The following is a 19,755-nucleotide window of genomic DNA, read 5'->3' on the forward strand; positions in this document are numbered from 1 at the left end:
TCTGCCTGCCGATGCAGGAGATACGGGTTCGTTCCCCGGTCCGGGAAGATCCCACATGCCGTGGAGCGGCTGGGCCCGTGAGCCATGGCTGAGCCTGTGCGTCCGGAGCCTTTGCTCCACAACAGGAGAGGCCACAACAGTGAGAGGCCCGTGTACCAAAAACAAAAACAAATGGGATCTAATTAAACTTAAAAGCTTTTGCATAGCAAGGAGAACCATCAACAAAATGAAAAGATAGCCTACTGAATGGGAGAAAATATTTGCAAATGATATGATGGATAAGGGGTTAATATCCAAAATGTATAAGCAGCCCATACAACTCAACATCAAAAAAACCCAAGCAACCCAATTAAAAAATGTGCAAAAGACCTGAGTAGACATTTCTCCAAAGAGGACATGCAGATGGTCAACATGAACGTGAAAAGATGCTCAGCATTGCTAATCATCAGGAAAATGCAAATCAAAACCACAATGAGATATTATCTCATACCTGTCAGAATGGCTATCATCAAAAAGAACACAAATAACGTTAGCGAGGTGGAGAAAAGGGAACCCTCCTAAATGGTTAGTGGGAATGTAAATTGGTGCAGCCACTGTGGAAAACAGTAGGGAGGTTTCTCAAAAAACTAAAAATAGAACAACCTTATGACCCAGCAATTCCACTCCTGGGTATATATCCGAAAAAAAACAAAATCACTGTTTTGAAAAGATACATGCACCCCAATGTTCATAGCAGCATTGCTTACAGTTGCCAAAATATGGAAGCAATTCAAGCATCCCTCAACAGATGAATGGATAAAGAAAATGTGGTATATATATACAATGGAATACTGCTCAGCCATAAAAAAGAATGAAAATTGCCACTTACAACAACATGGATGGACTTGGAGGATGGACTTGGATGCGCTTATTATCCTAAGTGAAGTTAGTCAGACAGAGAAAGACAAATACTGTATGATATCAGTGATTATGTATGGAATCTAAAAAATACAACAAACTAGTCAATATAAGAAAAAAGAAACAGACTCACAGATATAGAGACTAAGCTAGTGGTTACCAGTGGAGAGAGGGAAAGGGGGAAGGGCAATATAGGAATAGAGGATTAAGAGGTATAAACCATTATGTATAGAGGACTGGGGCTGGCGGCAGGAAGAGAGCCTGAAGGGGTTAGTGCACCACGGCTAGCCCGGAGGGAGTCCGGGGAAAGGGTCTGGAGCTGCCGAAGAGGCAAGAGACTTTTCCTTCCCTTTTGTTTCCTGGTGTGCGAGGAGAGGGCATTAAGAGGGCTGCTTGGGGAAGCGCCGGAGACGGGCGCGAGCCGCGGCTAAAGGTGCGGACCCCGAAGACGGGCGTGGGACGCTGGGGCTGTTGCTGCTGCCACCGCGGGGCCTGTGTACGAGCGCGGGTCACTGTCCGCCCCGCCTTCCGGGGGGCCTGTGCACCCCGCCACTGCCGGGGTCCCGGGACCCGGGGACGGCTTTCCCGGGAAAGCGCACGGAGCGCCTCGGTCTGGTGCAACGTCACGCCGGCCTCTGCCGCCGCAGGCCCGCCCCACACTGCGCGCCCCTCCCTTCCCTCTGCCTGAGTGAGCCAGAGCCCCCGAATCAGCGGCTCCTTTAAACCCGTCCTGTCTGAGCGAAGAACGGACGCCCTCCGGCGACCTACGCGCAGAGGCGGGGCCAGGTCCAAGGCTGAGACCCGGGAGCTGTGAGAGCAGAGAAGAGACAGGGAAATTTCTCTGTGCAGCCTCGGAGGCAGCGGATTAAAGCTCCACGGTCCACTTGATGTGCCCTGCGTCTGTGGAGTGCATGAATGGACAGCGAATCATCCCAAATTGAGGAAGTGGACTTTGAGGACAAGATTTAAGACTTTCCTCCCTTTTTCTATTTTTACAACGAATTATCCCAAATTAAGGTGGTGGACTTAGAGAGCAAGATTTCAGACTTCTCCCCCTTTTCCTCTTTTTACAACGAATTATCCCAAATTGAGGAGGTGGACTTGGAGAGCAAGATTTTTGATTTTTCCCCCTGCTCTCTTTTTGTGAATGTGTGTGTGTATTCTTCTGTGTAAGATTCTCTCTGTATAGCTTTGCTTCCACCATATGTCCCAGGGTTCTATCTGTCCGTTTTTTTTCAGTAATTACTTTTTAATTTTAATAACGCTACTATATTTCATACTTTATTCTATTTTACTTTACCTGCTCTTTCTTTTTTTCCTACCTTCTCTTCCTCCCTCCCTCCCTCTGCCCCTCCTTTCCTTCTTTCTCTCTTTCTTTCCTCCCTCCCTCCCTCCCTTCTTCCTTTCACTCTTTCTTTTCTTTCCTTCCTCCCTCACTCCCTCCCTCCCTCCTGTCTTTCTTTCCTTCCTCCCTCCCTCCCACCCTTCTTCCTTTCACTTTCTTTTTCTTTCCTTCCTCCCTCCCTCCCTCCTGTCTTTCTTTCTTTCTTTCCTTCCTCCCTCCCTCCCTCCCTTCTTCCATTCACTCTTCCTTTTGCTTTCATTCCTCCCTTCCTCCTTTCTTTCTTTCTTCTTTACATCCTTCCTCCCTCCCTCCCTCCTTTCTTTCTTTCTTCCTTCCTTTCTTTCCTTCTTCCTTTCTTTCTCTCTCTCTTTCTTTCTTCTACTAATTCTTTCTTTCTACTTTTTCTCCCTTTTATTCTGAGCTGGGTAGATGAAAGGCTCTTGGTGCTGCAGCCAGGAGTCAGTGCTGTGCCTCTGAAGTGGGAGAGCCAACTTCAGGACACGGGTCCACAAGAGACCTCCCAGCTCCACATAATATCAAGCAGCGAAAATCTCCCAGAGATCTCCATCTCAACACCAGCACCCAGCTTCACTCAACGACCAGCAAGCTACAGTGCTGGTCACCCTATGCCAAGCAACTAGCAAGGCAAAAACACAACCCCACCCATTAGCAGAGAGGCTGCCTACAAACATAATAAGGCCACAGACACCCCAAAACACACCACCAGACATGGACCTGTCCACCAGAAAGACAAGATCGAGCCTCAACCACCAGAACACAGGCATTAGTCCCCCCCACCAGTAAGCCTACACAACCTACTGAGACAACCTTAGCCACTGCGGACAGACACCGAAAACAATGGGAACTACGAATCTGCAGCCTGCAAAAAGGAGACCCCAAACACAGTAACATAAGCAAAATGAGAAGACAGAAAAACACACAGCAGGTAAAGGAGCAAGATAAAAACCTACCAGACCTAACAAATGAAGAGGTAATAGGCAGTCTACCTGAAAAAGAATTCAGAATAATGATAGTAAAGATGATCCAAGATTCTATTTCCAAGATCCAAAATCTTGGAAATAGAATAGACAAAATGCAAGAAACAGTTAACAAGGACCTAGAAGAACTAAAGATGAATCAAGCATTGATTAAAAACACAATAAATGAAATGAAAAATACTCTAGATGGGATCAATAGCAGAGTAACTGAGGCAGAAGAACGGATAAGTGAGGTGGAAAATAAAATAGTAGAAATAACTGATGCAGAGCAAAATAAAGAGAAAAGAATGAAAAGAACAGAGGACAGTCTCAGAGACCTCTGGGACAACATTAAACGCACCAACATTCGAATTATAGGGGTTCCAGAAGAAGAAGAGAAAAAGAAAGTGACTGAGAAAATATTTGAAGAGATTATAGTTGAAAACTTCCCTAATATGGGAAAGGAAATAGTTAATCAAGTCCAGGAGGCACAGAGAGTCCCATACAGAATAAATCCAAGGAGAAATACGCCAAAGACACATATTAATCAAACTGTCAAAAATTAAACACAAAGAAATCATATTAAAAGCAGCAAAGGAAAAACAACAAATAACACACAAGGGAATCCCCATCAGGTTAACAGCTGATCTCTCAGCAGAAACTCTGCAAGACAGAAGGGAGTGGCAGGAAATAATTAAAGTGATAAAGGAGAAAAACCTGCAACCAAGATTACTCTACCCAGCAAGGATCTCATTCAGATTTGATGGAGAAATTAAAACCTTTACAGACAAGCAAAAGCTAAGAGAGTTCAGCACCACCAAACTAGGTTTGCAATAAATGCTAAAGGAACTTCTCTAGGCAAGAAACACAACAGAAGGAAAATGCCTACAATAACGAACCCAAAACAATTAAGAAAATGGGAATAGGAACATACGTATTGATAATTACCTTAAATGTAAATGGACTAAATGCTCCCACCAAAAGACACAGATTGGCTGAATGGATACAAAACCAAGACCCATATATATGCTGTCTACAAGAGACCCACTTCAGACCTAGAGACACATACAGACTGAAAGTAAGGGGATGGAAAAAGATATTCCATGCAAATGGAAATCAAAAGAAAGCTGGAGTAGCAATTCTTATATCAGACAAAATAAACTTTAAAATAAAGACTATTAGAAGAGACAAAGAAGGACACTACATAATGATCAAGGGATCGATCCAAGAAGAAGATATAAGAATTGTAAATATTTATGCACCCAACATAGGAGCACCTCAATACATAAGGAAGATACTAACAGCCATAAAAGTGGAAATCGACAGTAACACAATCATAGTAGGGGACTTTAACACCCCACATTCACCAATGGACAGATCATCCAAAATGAAAATAAATAAGGAAACGCAAGCTTTAAATGATACATTAAACAAGATGGACTTAATTGATATTTATAGGACATTCCATCCAAAAACAACAGAATACACATTTTTCTCAAGTGCTCATGGAACATTCTCCAGGATAGGTCATATCTTGGGTCACAAGTCAAGCCTTGATAAATTTAAGAAAATTGAAATTGTATCAGGTATCTTTTCAAACCACAATGCTATGAGACTAGACATCAATTACAGTAAAAGATCTGTAAAAATTACAAACACATGGAGGCTAAACAATACACTACTCAATAACGAAGTGATCACTGAAGAAATCAAAGAGGAAATTTAAAAATACCTAGAAACAAAGGACAATGGAGACACGACGACCCAGAACCTATGGGACGCAGCAAAAGCAGTTCTAAGAGGGAAGTTTATAGCAATACAATCCCACCTTAAGAAACAGGAAACATCTCAAGTAAACAACCTGACCCTGCACTTAAAGCAATTAGAGAAAGAAGAACAAAAAACCCCCAAAACTAGCAGAAGGAAAGAAATCATAAAGATCAGATCAGAAATAATTGAAAAAGAAATGAAGGAAACGATAGCAAAGATCAATAAAACTAAAAGCTGGTTCTTTGAGAAGATAAACGAAATTGATAAACCATTAGCCAGACTCATCAAGAAACAAAGGGAGAAGACTCAAATCAATAGAATTAGAAATGAAAAAGGAAAAGTAACAACTGACACTGCAAAAATACAAAAGATCATGAGAGATTACTACAAGCAACTCTATGCCAATAAAATGGACAACCTGGAAGAAATGGACAAATTCTTAGAAATGCACAACCTGCCAAGACTGAATCAGGAAGAAATAGAAAATATGAATAGACCAATCACAAGCACTGAAATTGAAACTGTGATTAAAAATCTTCCAACAAACAAAAGCCCAGGACCAGATGGCTTCACAGGCGAATTCTATCAAACATTTAGAGAAGAGCTAACACCCATCCTTCTCAAACTCTTCCAAACAATTTCAGAGGAAGGAACACTCCCAAACTCATTCTATGAGGCCACCATCACCTTGATACCAAAACCAGGCAAGGATGTCACAAAGAAAGAAAACTACAGGCCAATATCACTGATGAACATAGATGCAAAAATCCTCAACAAAATACGAGCAAACAGAATCCAACAGCACATTAAAAGGATCATACACCATGATCAAGTGGGGTTTATTCCAGGAATGCAAGGATTCTTCAATATACGCAAATCAATCAATGTGATACACCATATTAACAAGTTGAAGGAGAAAAACCATATGATCATCTCAATAGATGCAGAGAAAGCTTTCGACAAAATTCAACACCCATTTATGATAAAAACCCTGCAGAAAGTAGACATAAAGGGAACTTTCCTCAACATAATAAAGGCCATGGGCTTCCTTGGTGGCGCAGTGGTTGGGAGTCCGCCTGCCGATGCGGGGGACGCGGGTTCGTGCCCCGGTCCGGGAAGATCCCACATGCCGCGGGGCGGCTGGGCCCGTGAGCCATGGCTGCTGAGCCTGCGTGTCCGGAGCCTGTGCTCTGCAACGGGAGAGGCCACAGCAGTAAGAGGCCCGCGTACCGGAAAAAAAAAAAAAAAATAATAATAATAATAATAATAAAGGCCATATATGACAAACCCACAGCCAACATTGTCCTCAATGGTGAAAAACTGAAACCATTTCCACTAAGATCAGGAACAAGACAAGGCTGCCCACTCTCACCACTCTTATTCAACATAGTTTTGGAAGTTTTAGCCACAGCAATCAGAGAAGAAAAGGAAATAAAAGGAATCCAAACTGGAAAAGAAGAAGTAAAGCTGTCACTGTTTGCAGATGACATGATACTATACATAGAGAATCCTAAAGATGCTACCAGAAAACTACTAGAGCTAATCAATGAATTTGATAAAGTAGCAGGATACAAAATTAATGCACAGAAATCTCTGGCATTCCTGTATACGAATGATGAAAAATCTGAAAATGAAATCAAGAAAACACTTCCGTTTACCACTGCAACAAAAAGAATAAAATATCTAGGAATAAACCTACCTAAGGAGACAAAAGACCTGTATGCAGAAAATTATAAGACACTGATGAAAGAAATTAAAGATGATACAAATAGATGGAGAGATATACCATGCTCCTGGATTGGAAGAATCAACATTGTGAAAATGACTCTACTACCCAAAGCAATCTACAGATTCAATGCAATCCCTATCAAACTACCACTGGCATTTTTCACAGAACTAGAACAAAAAATTTCAAAATTTGTTTGGAAAAACAAAAGACCCCGAATAGCCAAAGCAATCTTGAGAACGAAAAACGGAGCTGGAGGAATCAGGCTCCCTGACTTCAGACTATATTACAAAGCTACAGTAATCAAGACAGTGTGGTACTGGCACAAAAACAGAAAGATACATCAATGGAACAGGATAGAAAGCCCAGAGATAAACCCACACACATATGGTCACCTTATCTTTGATAAAGGAGGCAGGAATGTATAGTGGAGAAAGGACAGCCTCTTCAATAAGTGGTGCTGGGAAAACTGGACAGGGACATGTAAAAGTAAGAGATTAGATCATTCCCTAACACCATACACAAAAATAATCTCAAAATGGCTTAAAGACCTAAATGTAAGGCCAGAAACTATCAAACTCTTAGAGGAAAACATAGGCAGAACACTGTATCACATAAATCACAGCAAGATCCTTTTGGACTCACCTCCTAGAGAAATGGAAATAAAAACAAAGATAAACAAATGGGACCTAATGAAACTTCAAAGCTTTTGCACAGCAAAGGAAACCATAAACAAGACCAAAAGACAACCCTCAGAATGGGAGAAAATATTTGCAAATGAAGCAACTGACAAAGGATTAATCTCCAAAATTTATAAACAGCTCATGCAGCTCAATAGCATAAAAACAAACAACCCAATCCAAAAATGGGCAGAAGACTTAAATAGGCATTTCTCCAAGGAAGATATACAGACTGCCAACAAACACATGAAAGAATGCTCAACATCATTAATCATTAGAGAAATGCAAATCAAAACTACAATGAGATATCATCTCACACCAGTCAGAATGGCCATCATCAAGAAATCTAGAAACAATAAATGCTGGAGAGGGTGTGGAGAAAAGGGAACACTCTTGCACTGCTGGTGGGAATGTGAATTGGTACAGCCACTATGGAGAACGGTATGGAGGTTCCTTAAAAAACTACAAATAGAACTACCATATGACCCAGCAATCCCACTACTAGGCATATACCCTGAGAAAACCATAATTCAAAAAGAGACATGTACCAAAATGTTCATTGCAGCTCTATTCACAATAGCCCGAAGCTGGAAACAACCTAAGTGTCCATCATCGGATGAATGGATAAAGAAGATGTGGCACATATATACAGTGGAATATTACTCAGCCATAAAAAGAAACGAAACTGAGCTATTTGTAATGAGGTGGATAGACCTAGAGTCTGTCATACAGAGTGAAGTTAGTCAGAAAGAGAAAGACAAATACCGTATGCTAACACATATATACGGAATTAAAAAAAAAAATTGTCATGAAGAACCTAGGGGCAAAACGGGAATGAAGACGCAGACCTACTTGAGAATGGACTTGAGGATATGGGGAGGGGGAAGGGTGGGCTGTGACAAGGCGAAAGAGAGGCATGGACGTGTATACACTACCAAACGTAAGGTAGATAGATAGTGGGAAGCAGCCGCAGAGCACAGGGAGATCAGCTCGGTGCTTTGTGACCGCCTGGAGGGGTGGGATGGGGAGGGTGTGAGGGAGGGAGATGCATGAGGGAAGGGATGTGGGAACAGATGTATATGTATGACTGATTCACTTTGTTATAAAGCAGAAACTAATTAAAAAAATAAATAAATAAACTTTAAAAAAAAAAAAGTAATAGAATTACAAGGAGAAGTAAATGAATCCACTATTACCTCCTGTTGGAAATGGATACATCTAGCAGACAGAAAATCAGTAAGGCCCTAGTTGAACTTAACAATACCATTAATCAGTTGTATATAATTGGTATCTATAGACTACTTATTCAATAACAGCAGAATACACATTCTTCTCAGGTTCACATGAAACATTCACCAAGATAGCCACATTCTGTTCCATAAAACACACTTTAATACATGTAAAAGCATAGAAATAATACAGTGTCTGCTCTCAGACCATAGTGGTATTAAACTGGAAATTAAGAACAGAGAGAGAACTGAAAATCCCCAAATATATGGATATTAAACAATATATTTCTAAATAACATATGGATCAGAAAAGATATCTCATGGGAAATTTTAAAATATTTTAAACTAAATGAAAATGACAATACAAATTATAAAAATTTGTGCAATGCAATGGGAGCAGTGCTTAGTGGGAAATTTATAGCATTGAATGCATGTATTAGAAAAAAAGAAAGATCTAAATCAATCATCTAAGCTTCCACCTTGAGAAACTAGAAAAAGAAGAGCAAATTCTATCCAAAGCAAGCAGAAGAAAAGCAGTAATAAGAATTAGAGCATAAATCAATGGAATTTTTTTTCAAGTGTATGGAGAGTATACGCCATGTACTTTAAAATTTTTCTTTATTTATCTATTTTGGTTGTGCCGGGTCTTAGTTGCAGCTTCTGGGCTCCTTTAGTTGCGGCATGTGTGCTCCTTAGTTGCTTCTTGCAGGGTCCTTAGTTGTGGCATGTGAACTCTTAGTTGTGGCATGCATGTGGGATCTAGTTCCCTGACCAGGGATCGGACCTACATCCCCTGCATTGGGAGGTGGATTCTCAACCACTGTGCCACCAGGGAAGTCCCATAAATCAGCAGAATTGATCAAGGAAATTGATAGAGAAAATAAGTGAAACCACAAAGTTCTTTGAAAAGATCACTAAAACTGATAAGCCTCAAGCCAGGCTAACTAAGAAAAAAAGAGAGGATACAAATTAATAATATCAGAAATGAAAAAGGATCCCCTTTTCAGAAATGGAAAAGGATCACTGCAGATCCCATGGCATTAAAAAGATAATTAAGGAATATTGTGAATAACTCTATGTCTACAAATTTGATATTCTAGATGAAAAGGATTAATTACTTGCAAGGCAATTTGCCAAAACTCACACAAGAAGAAATAGAAAATCTGAAAAGGCCTATATTATTATTAACAAATTTTTGAATCAGTAATTAATAACTTTCTAAAACATAAAGCACCAGGCCCAGATGGGTCTGCTGGTGAATTCTACCAAACATTTAAGGAAGAAGTTATACCATTCTCTGCAGTCTCTTTCAGATAATAGAAGCTAACTCATTCTTTGAGGCCAGTATTACTCTAATACCAAAATCAGGCAAAGACATTAAAAGAAAACTACAAACCAACATCTCTCATGAATGTAGGCATGAAAATCCTCAACAAAATATTAGCAAATCAAATCCAACAATGTATAAAAAGAGTTATACACCACAACCAAGTGGGATTTATCCCAGGTATGCAAGGCTGATTCTGCATTTGAAAATCAGTTAATATTATGCATCACATCAACAGGCTGAAAAGGAAAAATCACATGATCATATTACTAGAGGCCAGAAAAAGTATTTGACAATATCCAATACTCATTCATGATTAAAACTCTCAGTTACCTTGGATTATAGAGGAATGTCCTCAACTTTATAAAGAATGTGTACCAAAAACTTACATCATACTTAATGGTGAGAAACTCAAAGCTTTTCCATTAAGATCAGGAAAAAGGCAAGGATGTCCCGTCTCGTCACTCTCTTTCAACATCATACTGGAAGTCCTAACTAATTCAATAAGACAAGAAGAAGAAATAAAAGGTATACAGTTTGGAAAGGAAGAAATAAAACTGTCTTTTAGCAGGCGACATATTCATCTATGTAGAAAATCTAAAAGAAATTACTGAAAAAAAAAACCTCTCCTGGAACTAATAAGTGATTATAGCAAGGTTGTAGGATATAAGGTTAGTATACAAAAGTCAGCTGCTTTCCTATATACCTATATAGAACAAGTGGAATTTGAAATATAAAACGCAGTACCATTTACATTAGCATCAACAAATGAAATACTTAAGTATAAATTTATTAAAATATACACAAGATCTATTTGAGGAAAACTACAAAACTTTGATGAAAGAAATCAAAGAACGACTAAATAAATGGAGAAATATTCCATGTTCGTGAATAGGAAGACTCAATAGTGTCAATATGTCAGTTCTTCCCAATTTGATTTATAGAGTCCATGTAATCTCAATCAAAATCCCTGAAAGTTATTTTGTGGATATTGACAAAGTGATTCTAAAGCTTATATGAAGAGGCAAAAAACTCAGAATAAGCAGCACAATATTGAAGGAGAAGAACAAAGTTGGAGGACTGACACGACCTGACTTCAAGACCTACTGTAAAACTTTTATAATCATGAAAGTGTGGTATTATGGAAAGAATAGACAAATAGATGAATGAAACAGAATAGAGAGCCCAGAAATAGACCCACATAAATATAATCAACTAATCTTTGACAAAAAGAACAGACAATACAATGGAGAAAAGACAGTCTTTTTAAACAAATGATGCTGGAACAACTGGACATCTTCATGCAAAAAAATGAATTTAGGCACAAGCCTTACACCCTTCACAAAATTAACTCAAAATGATCACAGACTTAAATGTAGAATACAAAAATATAAAACTCTTAAAAGATTACATAGGAAAAAAACCTAGATGATCTTGGGTATGGTGATGACTTTTTAGGTACAACACCAAAGTCATGATCCATTAAAGAAATAATGGAGGATCTGGACTTCATTGAAATTTAAAACTTCTGCTCTACAGAAGACAATGTCAGTAGAATGAGAAGACAAGTCACAGACTAGGAGAAAATATTTGCAAAAGACATATCTGATAAAGGACTGTTATCCAAAATAATCAAAGAAGTCCAAAACTCAACAGTAAGAAAACAAAAAACCTGATTTTAAAAAAGGTCAAAGACCTTAACAAATACCTCACCAAAGAAGATATACAGATGGCAAATAAGGATATGAAAAGATGCTCCACATGATGTCATCAGGGAAATGCAAATTAAAACGATATACTGCTATACACCTGTTAGAATGGACAAAATCTGGAACACTAACACCACCAAATGTGGAGCAGCAGGAACTTTCATTTTTGGTGGGAATGCAGGATGCTATAGCCACTTCAGAAGACAGTTTGGCAGTTTCTTACAAGACTAAACATACTCTTACCATATGATTTGGCAATCCTGCTCCTTGATATTTACCCAAAGAGGTTGAAAACTTATCTCTACAGGAGAACCTGCTCACAGATGTTTATAGCGGTTTTATTCATAATTGCCAAAACTTGGAAGTAACCAAGATATCCTTCAGTAGGTGAATGGATAAATAAACTATGGTACATTGTGACAGTATAATATTATTCAACACTAAAAAGAAATGAGCTATCAAGTCATGAAAAGACATGGAAGAATCTTAAATGCATATAGTTAAGAGAAGGAAGCCAATCCGTAAAGGTTACATACTGTATGATTCCAACTATATGACATTCTGGAAAAGGCAAAACTATGGAGATTATAAAAAGATCATTAGTTGCCAGGGGGTTGGGGGGAATGGGGAAAGGATGAATAGGAGCACAGAGGATTTTAAGGGTAGGGGAAATACTCTGTATGTTACTATAATGATGGATACACATTATTATACATGTATACATAGACATGTAAGGATTTGTCCATACCCATATAATGTACAACACCAGGAGTGAACCTTAATGTAAACTGTGGACTTTGGGTGACTGTGAAGTGTCAATGGAGGTTCATCAATTGTAACAAAGCTACCACTCTGGTGAGTCATGTTGATAATGTGTCGGGCTATGCATGTGTGGGGCAGGGGGTATATGGGAAGTTTCTGTACCTTCTTCTCCATTTTGCTATGAACCTAAGATTGCTCTAAAAAATTGCCTTTAAAAATGCAGATATTCAATAGAGTTCACAATAACAAAACAAGATTTGCTAGCTTTGTGAAGCTCCTCTTTGTGTGCAGTTCAGTTGGGGCTGGAAGGGAAAATCTAGAAGACTGTAGGTGTGGCAGACAGTACATGTTCCTGGTAGTGGCCTGTAGTAGAGGAGGAGGGGCCTGGATGGAGGGAATAGAGCAGCAGTGGCTGCTGTAAAGATACCAAAGCCAGACTAAGTAAGGCTGAGGATGGGATCCAGGACAAGGCAAGGCTCAAGCCAAGTAGCAAGCAGATATGGAGTCTTTCTGGCATTGGGTCCCGATCGAGGTTGGGCAGAGGTGGGAAAAAGATTTTTGCTCTTTCTTATTCACATTTTACTCTGCTCTAAAACCAACTGAAATGGAGAGAAAAATAATAGATTTGAGAAAAGTAACAAGTTGGTTGGGAAAGAAACTGTACTATTAAGTTGCCTAGGACTTTTGTCAAAGTAGCATTCCTCCTTTGCATCCTATCCTCAGACCCACCCAGAAGGGTCCCAAGTCAGCAGAAAGCTTAGTCAGAAGGATTCCTCAGGCTTTACCATAATCCTAGCACATTTGATCAGATGGGTCAAATGTGAAATTATTTAATTTAGAAAACAATAATTTATTATTTTGATTCAAGCTTACGGTGTTATAATATTCACATGATCTGTGATGATAAAGCTAATTTGAAGTTATTTCCTCAAGTAGAATTTTTATAGTAGCATACTTTCTGCTGAAAACTTAAGAAACTGTATGTACGTATTTATATTGTCTACATGTGTTAGAAATTAATAGCAACTGCTGAAAAATGATTTCAATGCCTGTTAGAATTCAGCATTAAAAACAATTTAAAGTACTGTTCCATCACAGGTCGAAATGCCAAATAGACACTTCTTTCTAATTGGCTTGAAATGCATTTTTCTTTGAGCTAAGCTGTACATGCTGTGCTCATGTATAAGCACCTCCCCTTGCCTTTGACTTTTTCATAATGGAAATCTCTCTCTTTTTTTCCATTATTTATTGTTTGTGTAATGTAACCAATTCTTCAAAATGATATATTTTAAATGGAAATGGTTATATGTTTTTTTCTTATTTTATAAGTAGTATATATACAGGTTAAAAAAAGTTAGAAAATTCGGAAGACTATAAACATGAAAAAAATTCTCTCTATAACCCTACTATCCAGAAATAATTGCTTTTATTATTGTGTATCCATCTAGGCTTTTTTTTTTTTTTTTTTGCGGTACGCGGGCCTCTCACTGTTGTGGCCTCTCCCGTCGCGGAGCACAGGCTCTGGACGCTCAGGCTCAGCGGCCATGGCTCACGGGCCCAGCCGCTCCACGGTATGTGGGATCTTCCCAGACTGGGGCACGAACCCGTGTCTCCTGCATCGGCAGGTGGACTCTCAACCACTGCGCCACCAGGGAAGCCCCATCTAGGCATTTTTATGTGCCTAATAACACAGTCTTTAAAAACATAAAAATGTACTCCTAATGTACATACTGCTTTATAGTGTTCTTTTTTCTACTTTACTTTGGATCATAGACATTTTTGTTCCTTCATAAATATAGATTACATTGTAACTTTTAATAGCTGGATAAATTCCATTATGGATGTGCCATTTTTTTAAAAACAATTTTTCTACTGATGGTGATTAAGTTTGTAATTTTTTTTAAAAAAAGAGTCACATGAGAAGATTGGGAAGGGTTTCCATGGAGTGTTTTTTAGTCAAAAAAGCAAGACGCAAAAGCGTATTTATAGTATGATATCATGTTAGTCAAATGATAAAATAACACTATATTTGTGTCAGTGTAGAAAATAAGTGTGCAAAAAAATATGGAAGATATAATTCAAGGATACAACTGAGATACATACCCTAGATATTGGGTATATAGAGAAGATACTGCTACAGGTGGGTAAGGAAGAAAAAGGGATTGAGGGATGCAAACTCAAAAGCACAAGAAAACACTGCACTAAAACATTAAACCATATGTGCTGTCATACTTATTGTTTAAGAAATTATGTGTAAGGGTGGACATATGTTTAAGTGAATTAAAATTTTTTTTGTATTTAAAAATAGACAGAATGAAAAAAACAAGGGTGAAAATAATGGGTCCAAGGTTGATGCCTAATGACTCCAGGTATAACCATTTTTTAAAAATAAAATTGCCCATTAAAGAAGTTTTTTACTCTTATAAATGAGACTTTATATACATGTCTGCATATATCTTTTCACACTCATTGAATTATTTCCTACAGTAAATTCCTAGGAGTACAATTGCTGGGGCAAAAGTGTATTTTAAGGGTTTGATATATATTGATAAGTTACCTGTTAGGTTGTACCTATTTGTATTTCCATCAACAGTTTATGAGAATGTCTGTTTCTTCACAACTTCATTGAGGCTGGGTACTTTCAAACTTTTAAATCATTGCTTATGTTATATAATAAAATAGCATCTTGCTGTTTTAATTTACTTTTCTTAGATTACTAGTTATGTTCATTATCTTTTCATATGATTGCTAGAAGTTTTACTTTTTGTTTTCTGGACTGTCCTTTACCCATTTCTCTGTGGCTATTTAACTGTCTTATTGATTCATAAGGGCATTTTATATAGAAAGACTGTTTAACTCTTTATCATATATGTTTCAAAACCTATTGATAGGTATAAAGTGATTGTATCAGGTTTTAAGTTTTAAAATGATTTTCTCTTTTAGGGCAGAGCCATATACTTTTCCTCCTCCTTCCACTAAGTACCTCCCCATTCCTTCAAAGTATACTGTGGGCACTCAGACTGACTATCGCGATGCCGAAGTTCAAACAGACCCGTATTCTCCAGAATACATCGTATGTCAGGATTCCATCCCTGAACTGCTGACCCTGGCTACTCTCACGTGGGGTGAGTTGGTAATTCTTTTGAATATTTGCAGATGACAGTCCTGATAACCACATGTGCTATTGAGTTCTTGGAAATGACACACATAGAGGCAACTGTGGTTTAAAGTATTGCTATTTAAAGCATCTTGCTCATAGAGCTACTTCATAGACTCGTACATTTTCTGATAGATTTGTTCAAAGGTATTTATGCCCTTTTCACTGTAAGGAGGCTTATTGTCCTTTTCCCCTGAAGCTGAAGTTATATTTCGGCTTAATTTTGTGGTTACTTTGCTGACGACTCCCCTCCCTCTTCTCACTGTTTCTCCCAGTGAATTAGTTCTTTTTCACTGAGGCATTCATACTCCTTCTTTACACATAAACCTTTCTTGAGTGTATAATACTGAATGCCTATTCCAACATATGTAATAATATTATCTTTCTTTGCTAAAATATCTTGCAATTTATCAAGGCTCTCTTATATACTTTATTTGATAATTTGGATGATTTCTTTTGATATTATCTCTGAAATGCTAATGTCTTCCAGGCTCAGAAATTCACTCTCAGAGTATAGAAATTCACTCCGGTCTAGGCCCTTATTACGTGAAACTATAAAAATTAATAAGAGAAGGGACCTTTAGAAATTATTAGGCATTAGCTTATTGAACTCACTTGGTTGTAGCTGGGAAGCTGAGAACCAGAGAGGCTGACTCCTCTAAGGTCATGAAGATAGTTGGTACACTGTAATGATTTTTATTAAAATGAGATTACTTTTGTTTCCCCTATGTAATTAATTGCTGTGATCAATTCTGCGTCACAGGCAAAGAAGATGTTCATATCTGAGTTCTAGTTTTGATTCTTGTTTCCTGGCCCACTTTATGAATCCAGATTAAGCATTCTTGACACCCACACTTTAAACCAGAGGCTCTAATTTCAGGCCTAGATGACAGGTTAAAAGTATGCTGAAATCTTTCCCTCTGCTCTGAGCACATAAAAGACATATTATAAAGATTAATAACCACACTTAAAAGCAAGGAAGAAAATTTCCATAGTCTAGAAGTGGAGACTTCTTCCTAAAAGAAAGAAATAGCTGGGAACCTGTGATGGTAAGCAGGGACTGAATGGTGGGGAGCAGATCTGAGTTACCTGCTTAAACTAAAGGAGACAAACTTTTCTCCTGCCCACAGATAGGATTGAAGCCCAGTGCCTGCCAGTCTAAGCCAAGTGCTCCTATCTGGTGCCTTGGGCTTTATCTCTTGGTGTGACAAGGGCTTAGCGTTGAGCTGCAGGAGGACCAGAACCAGGACATCTAAAACAAGAAATCTGGGCAGGGGCTCAGAAGTGCTTCACTTGGTAAAAGGCCTAATCTGGAGCCCTGCCACTGGCAGCTCTGGGGTTGAAGTATCAATAAAAACCTCCATGAGTTAGGACTACCTCCTCATTGGTGAGACCTTGGGCAGAGGTTCAAATAGAGGCCCATATACTATTGATATAGGTATAGATGTTTAAAAATTATAAATCAAGGCACTATCTGTTAGATAAAATACATTCTATATTTTTCACAAATAAATCTTTCTAAAAAGTTGAAAGGACAAATGTACATTTAAAATTCTTAGACTCTTTGGGATTACGTGCTGGAATGTGGCAGCAATGGGAGAGGCTGCCTAGTGGCCTGCCCTTTTCTCTGGCTCTGTTCAACATCACAAGGGACCTGTCATGAATGTATATGATTGCCCCACCTTGCTTCACCATTTTCTGTTTACACATCCTTGCAAACAGCTGCCACTTGGCTATGCCTTGGGCTTAAGGGTGAACAAACAGCAGCATATAGTCTGCCCTCAGGAGTCTGAATCCTGGGAAGAGGCCCATGTAAATTTTGGAAGTGGGCTTGGGGCAATTTATGCATGGAATTCCAGGCTCTCTAAGAGCAGGAGTACTCCAGGTGGGCATTTTGTAGTATTATCTCTAAAGTGCTGTGGGAAAATAATTCCAAATCTAGAATTCTTATACCAGCCAAACTGTTATTCAGTGAAGGTGAAATAAGGACACTTTCACAGGATAGGACATTTCATAGGTCTATCTCATAGGCTATTGTAAAGATTAATTTAAATTCATTTATGTAATGTGCTTAGACCAGTGCTTAGTATGTAAATAAGCATTCTATACATGTTAGCTATTAATCTGAAAAGGAAGAACAAAAGGACATACTTCAACAAGAAGAAAGATAAGCCCAAAAGGAAGAAGCAGTGTTTAAGAATATGATGAGCAAAATAAGAGAAAAATATGTGATTAAAAATTTTAAGTGTTGAGTTTTTAAAAATTATACTTAAAAAAAAAAAGAATGAAACAAGTACTAAAACTCTAGATCAGGATTGGCAAACTATGGTCCATAGGCCAGTTTGGCCTATTGCCTTTTTTTATATGGCCTGCAAGTTAAGGATGATTTTTACATTTAAAAATGGATGAAAAAAACCTATTTTGCGACATGTGAAAATTATTTGTACTATTTTGTGACATGTGAAAATGATATGAAATTAAAATTCCAGTGACCCTAAAAGGGTTTTATTGGAATACAGCCAAACTTATTTGTTACTTAGTGTCCTTGCCTGCTTTTGCACTGCCATGCAGAATTGAGTAACTGAAAGAGACTGTGTGGCCCACAAAGCCTCATATATTTACTCACTGGCCTTTCACAGAGAAAGTTTGATGACCTCTGCTCTAGATCAGTCCTTTTCAGATTTTTGCATGAATAAGAATCATCTGGTGAGCTTGTTAAAACACTGATTCCTGGCCCCTTCCCAAAGATTCTGATTTATTAGGTCTGAGAAAGGGTGGAGAATTTGCATTTCTACCAAGCTCTCAGATGCTGCTGCTACTGCTTGATTAAGAACCACACTGAGTACTGGAGTTAAGAAGAAATAAGAATAAAGCATGCGAAAATTCTATTTTCTTTTGGAGAGACAGCAATATTAATTAGTTTTAGACTTTATTAGAAAACTATGAGTGGAAATTTCTAGGTTAAAAAATTTATGTGTAACCTCTGGAAAAAAGAGAAGAAATATATCATTTCACAATTGGTAAAGGAGAAAAAGAGGAAATAACAGTAGAAATGGGGGAAAACACAAAGAAAAAACACGATAAATAGAAAATGCATAGTAAAGTGTAGGGAAAATGTTCAAATATTTTAATAATCAAAATATATAATAAAAGTGACTTAAACTTGCCTATTAAAAAATTCTGGGATTGAATTCATTAAAACCCAGCAAAAACAGCTTGCTATTTATAAAACAGCATTATAACTTTGAAAATAAAGGAGTGGAAAATATACTGAAAGCTGACCCAAAGAAAGCTGGTGTAGCAATGTTAATATTAGACCAAAGTTAATCAGAAAACAGTAAAAGGGATAATGAAGAACATGAAATAGTTATAAAAGGAAAAACCCACCAGAAGTTATATCTGTTTGAATTTGAATTTACTCTGCATAGACTCAAAATATGAAGCAAAACTGATTGAATCACAAGGAGAAATGGACAAATTCCTATTCACAGTGGAAGATTTTTTAATGCTCCTCTTTCAGATTAAGCTATCAAAAGTTAGGATTTAGGTGATTTGAACAAGATTATTAATGTATTTCACATAAAAGAGTTTGCATGTGGTAAGCCATGGCAACACCTGCTGTAGATCTGATTATGCATTAAGAAACTGAATGTGGAAATAACTTGGCTGTAGCATTTCAAGGAAATAATTATGGTTCTGGGCTCCTTTGAACTGGCAGATTTCTCACTCCACATTTATAGTCATTTGATTTATGAGAAAGATGCCACTATATTCAGTGGGAAAAAGGTCTTTTCAATAAATGTTGATGAAACAATTAGATATCCATGTGCAAAAGTGAACTTTGATTCTGATTTCTACCTCCAGGCAGTACTGGGAAAAACAAACAAACAAAACCAACGTGTGTGTGTGTGTGTGTGTGTGTGTGTGTAAATTGATAACCTGACTCTAGAATTAATATGGAAATGTGAAAGGGTCAAAAGTAGCCAAGGCAAATGTGAAGAAACAGAACAGTATACACTATGAGATACAAAGACTTACTTTAAAGCTGCAGTAATTACACAGTGTGGTGTATTCTCAAAGGTACACAAATAGATCATTGTTACAGAATAGGGAGTCCAGAAATTAACCCACAAGTAGATATCATCTGACTTAAGACAAAGATGATACTACAGTACA

At 38.0% G+C, this 19,755-nt stretch overlaps 1 protein-coding gene across 1 annotated transcript in view; it reads left to right on the forward strand.

Annotated features, from left to right (window-relative positions):
• The window catches only part of CFAP91 (cilia and flagella associated protein 91), a gene marked incomplete at its 5' end in the record, with an annotated part of 161,206 nt that overhangs the window by 36,912 nt on the left and 104,539 nt on the right, over positions 1–19,755 (forward strand). The window contains one exon of the mRNA XM_081235477.1: positions 15,366–15,547. Within this exon, the coding sequence (XP_081091603.1) occupies positions 15,366–15,547 (182 nt within the window). The remainder of the gene's footprint in view (positions 1–15,365; positions 15,548–19,755) is intronic.

Source organism: Mesoplodon bidens, assembly GCF_964165515.1.
Source record: "Mesoplodon bidens genome assembly, chromosome: 5".
NCBI lineage: Eukaryota > Metazoa > Chordata > Mammalia > Artiodactyla > Ziphiidae > Mesoplodon > Mesoplodon bidens.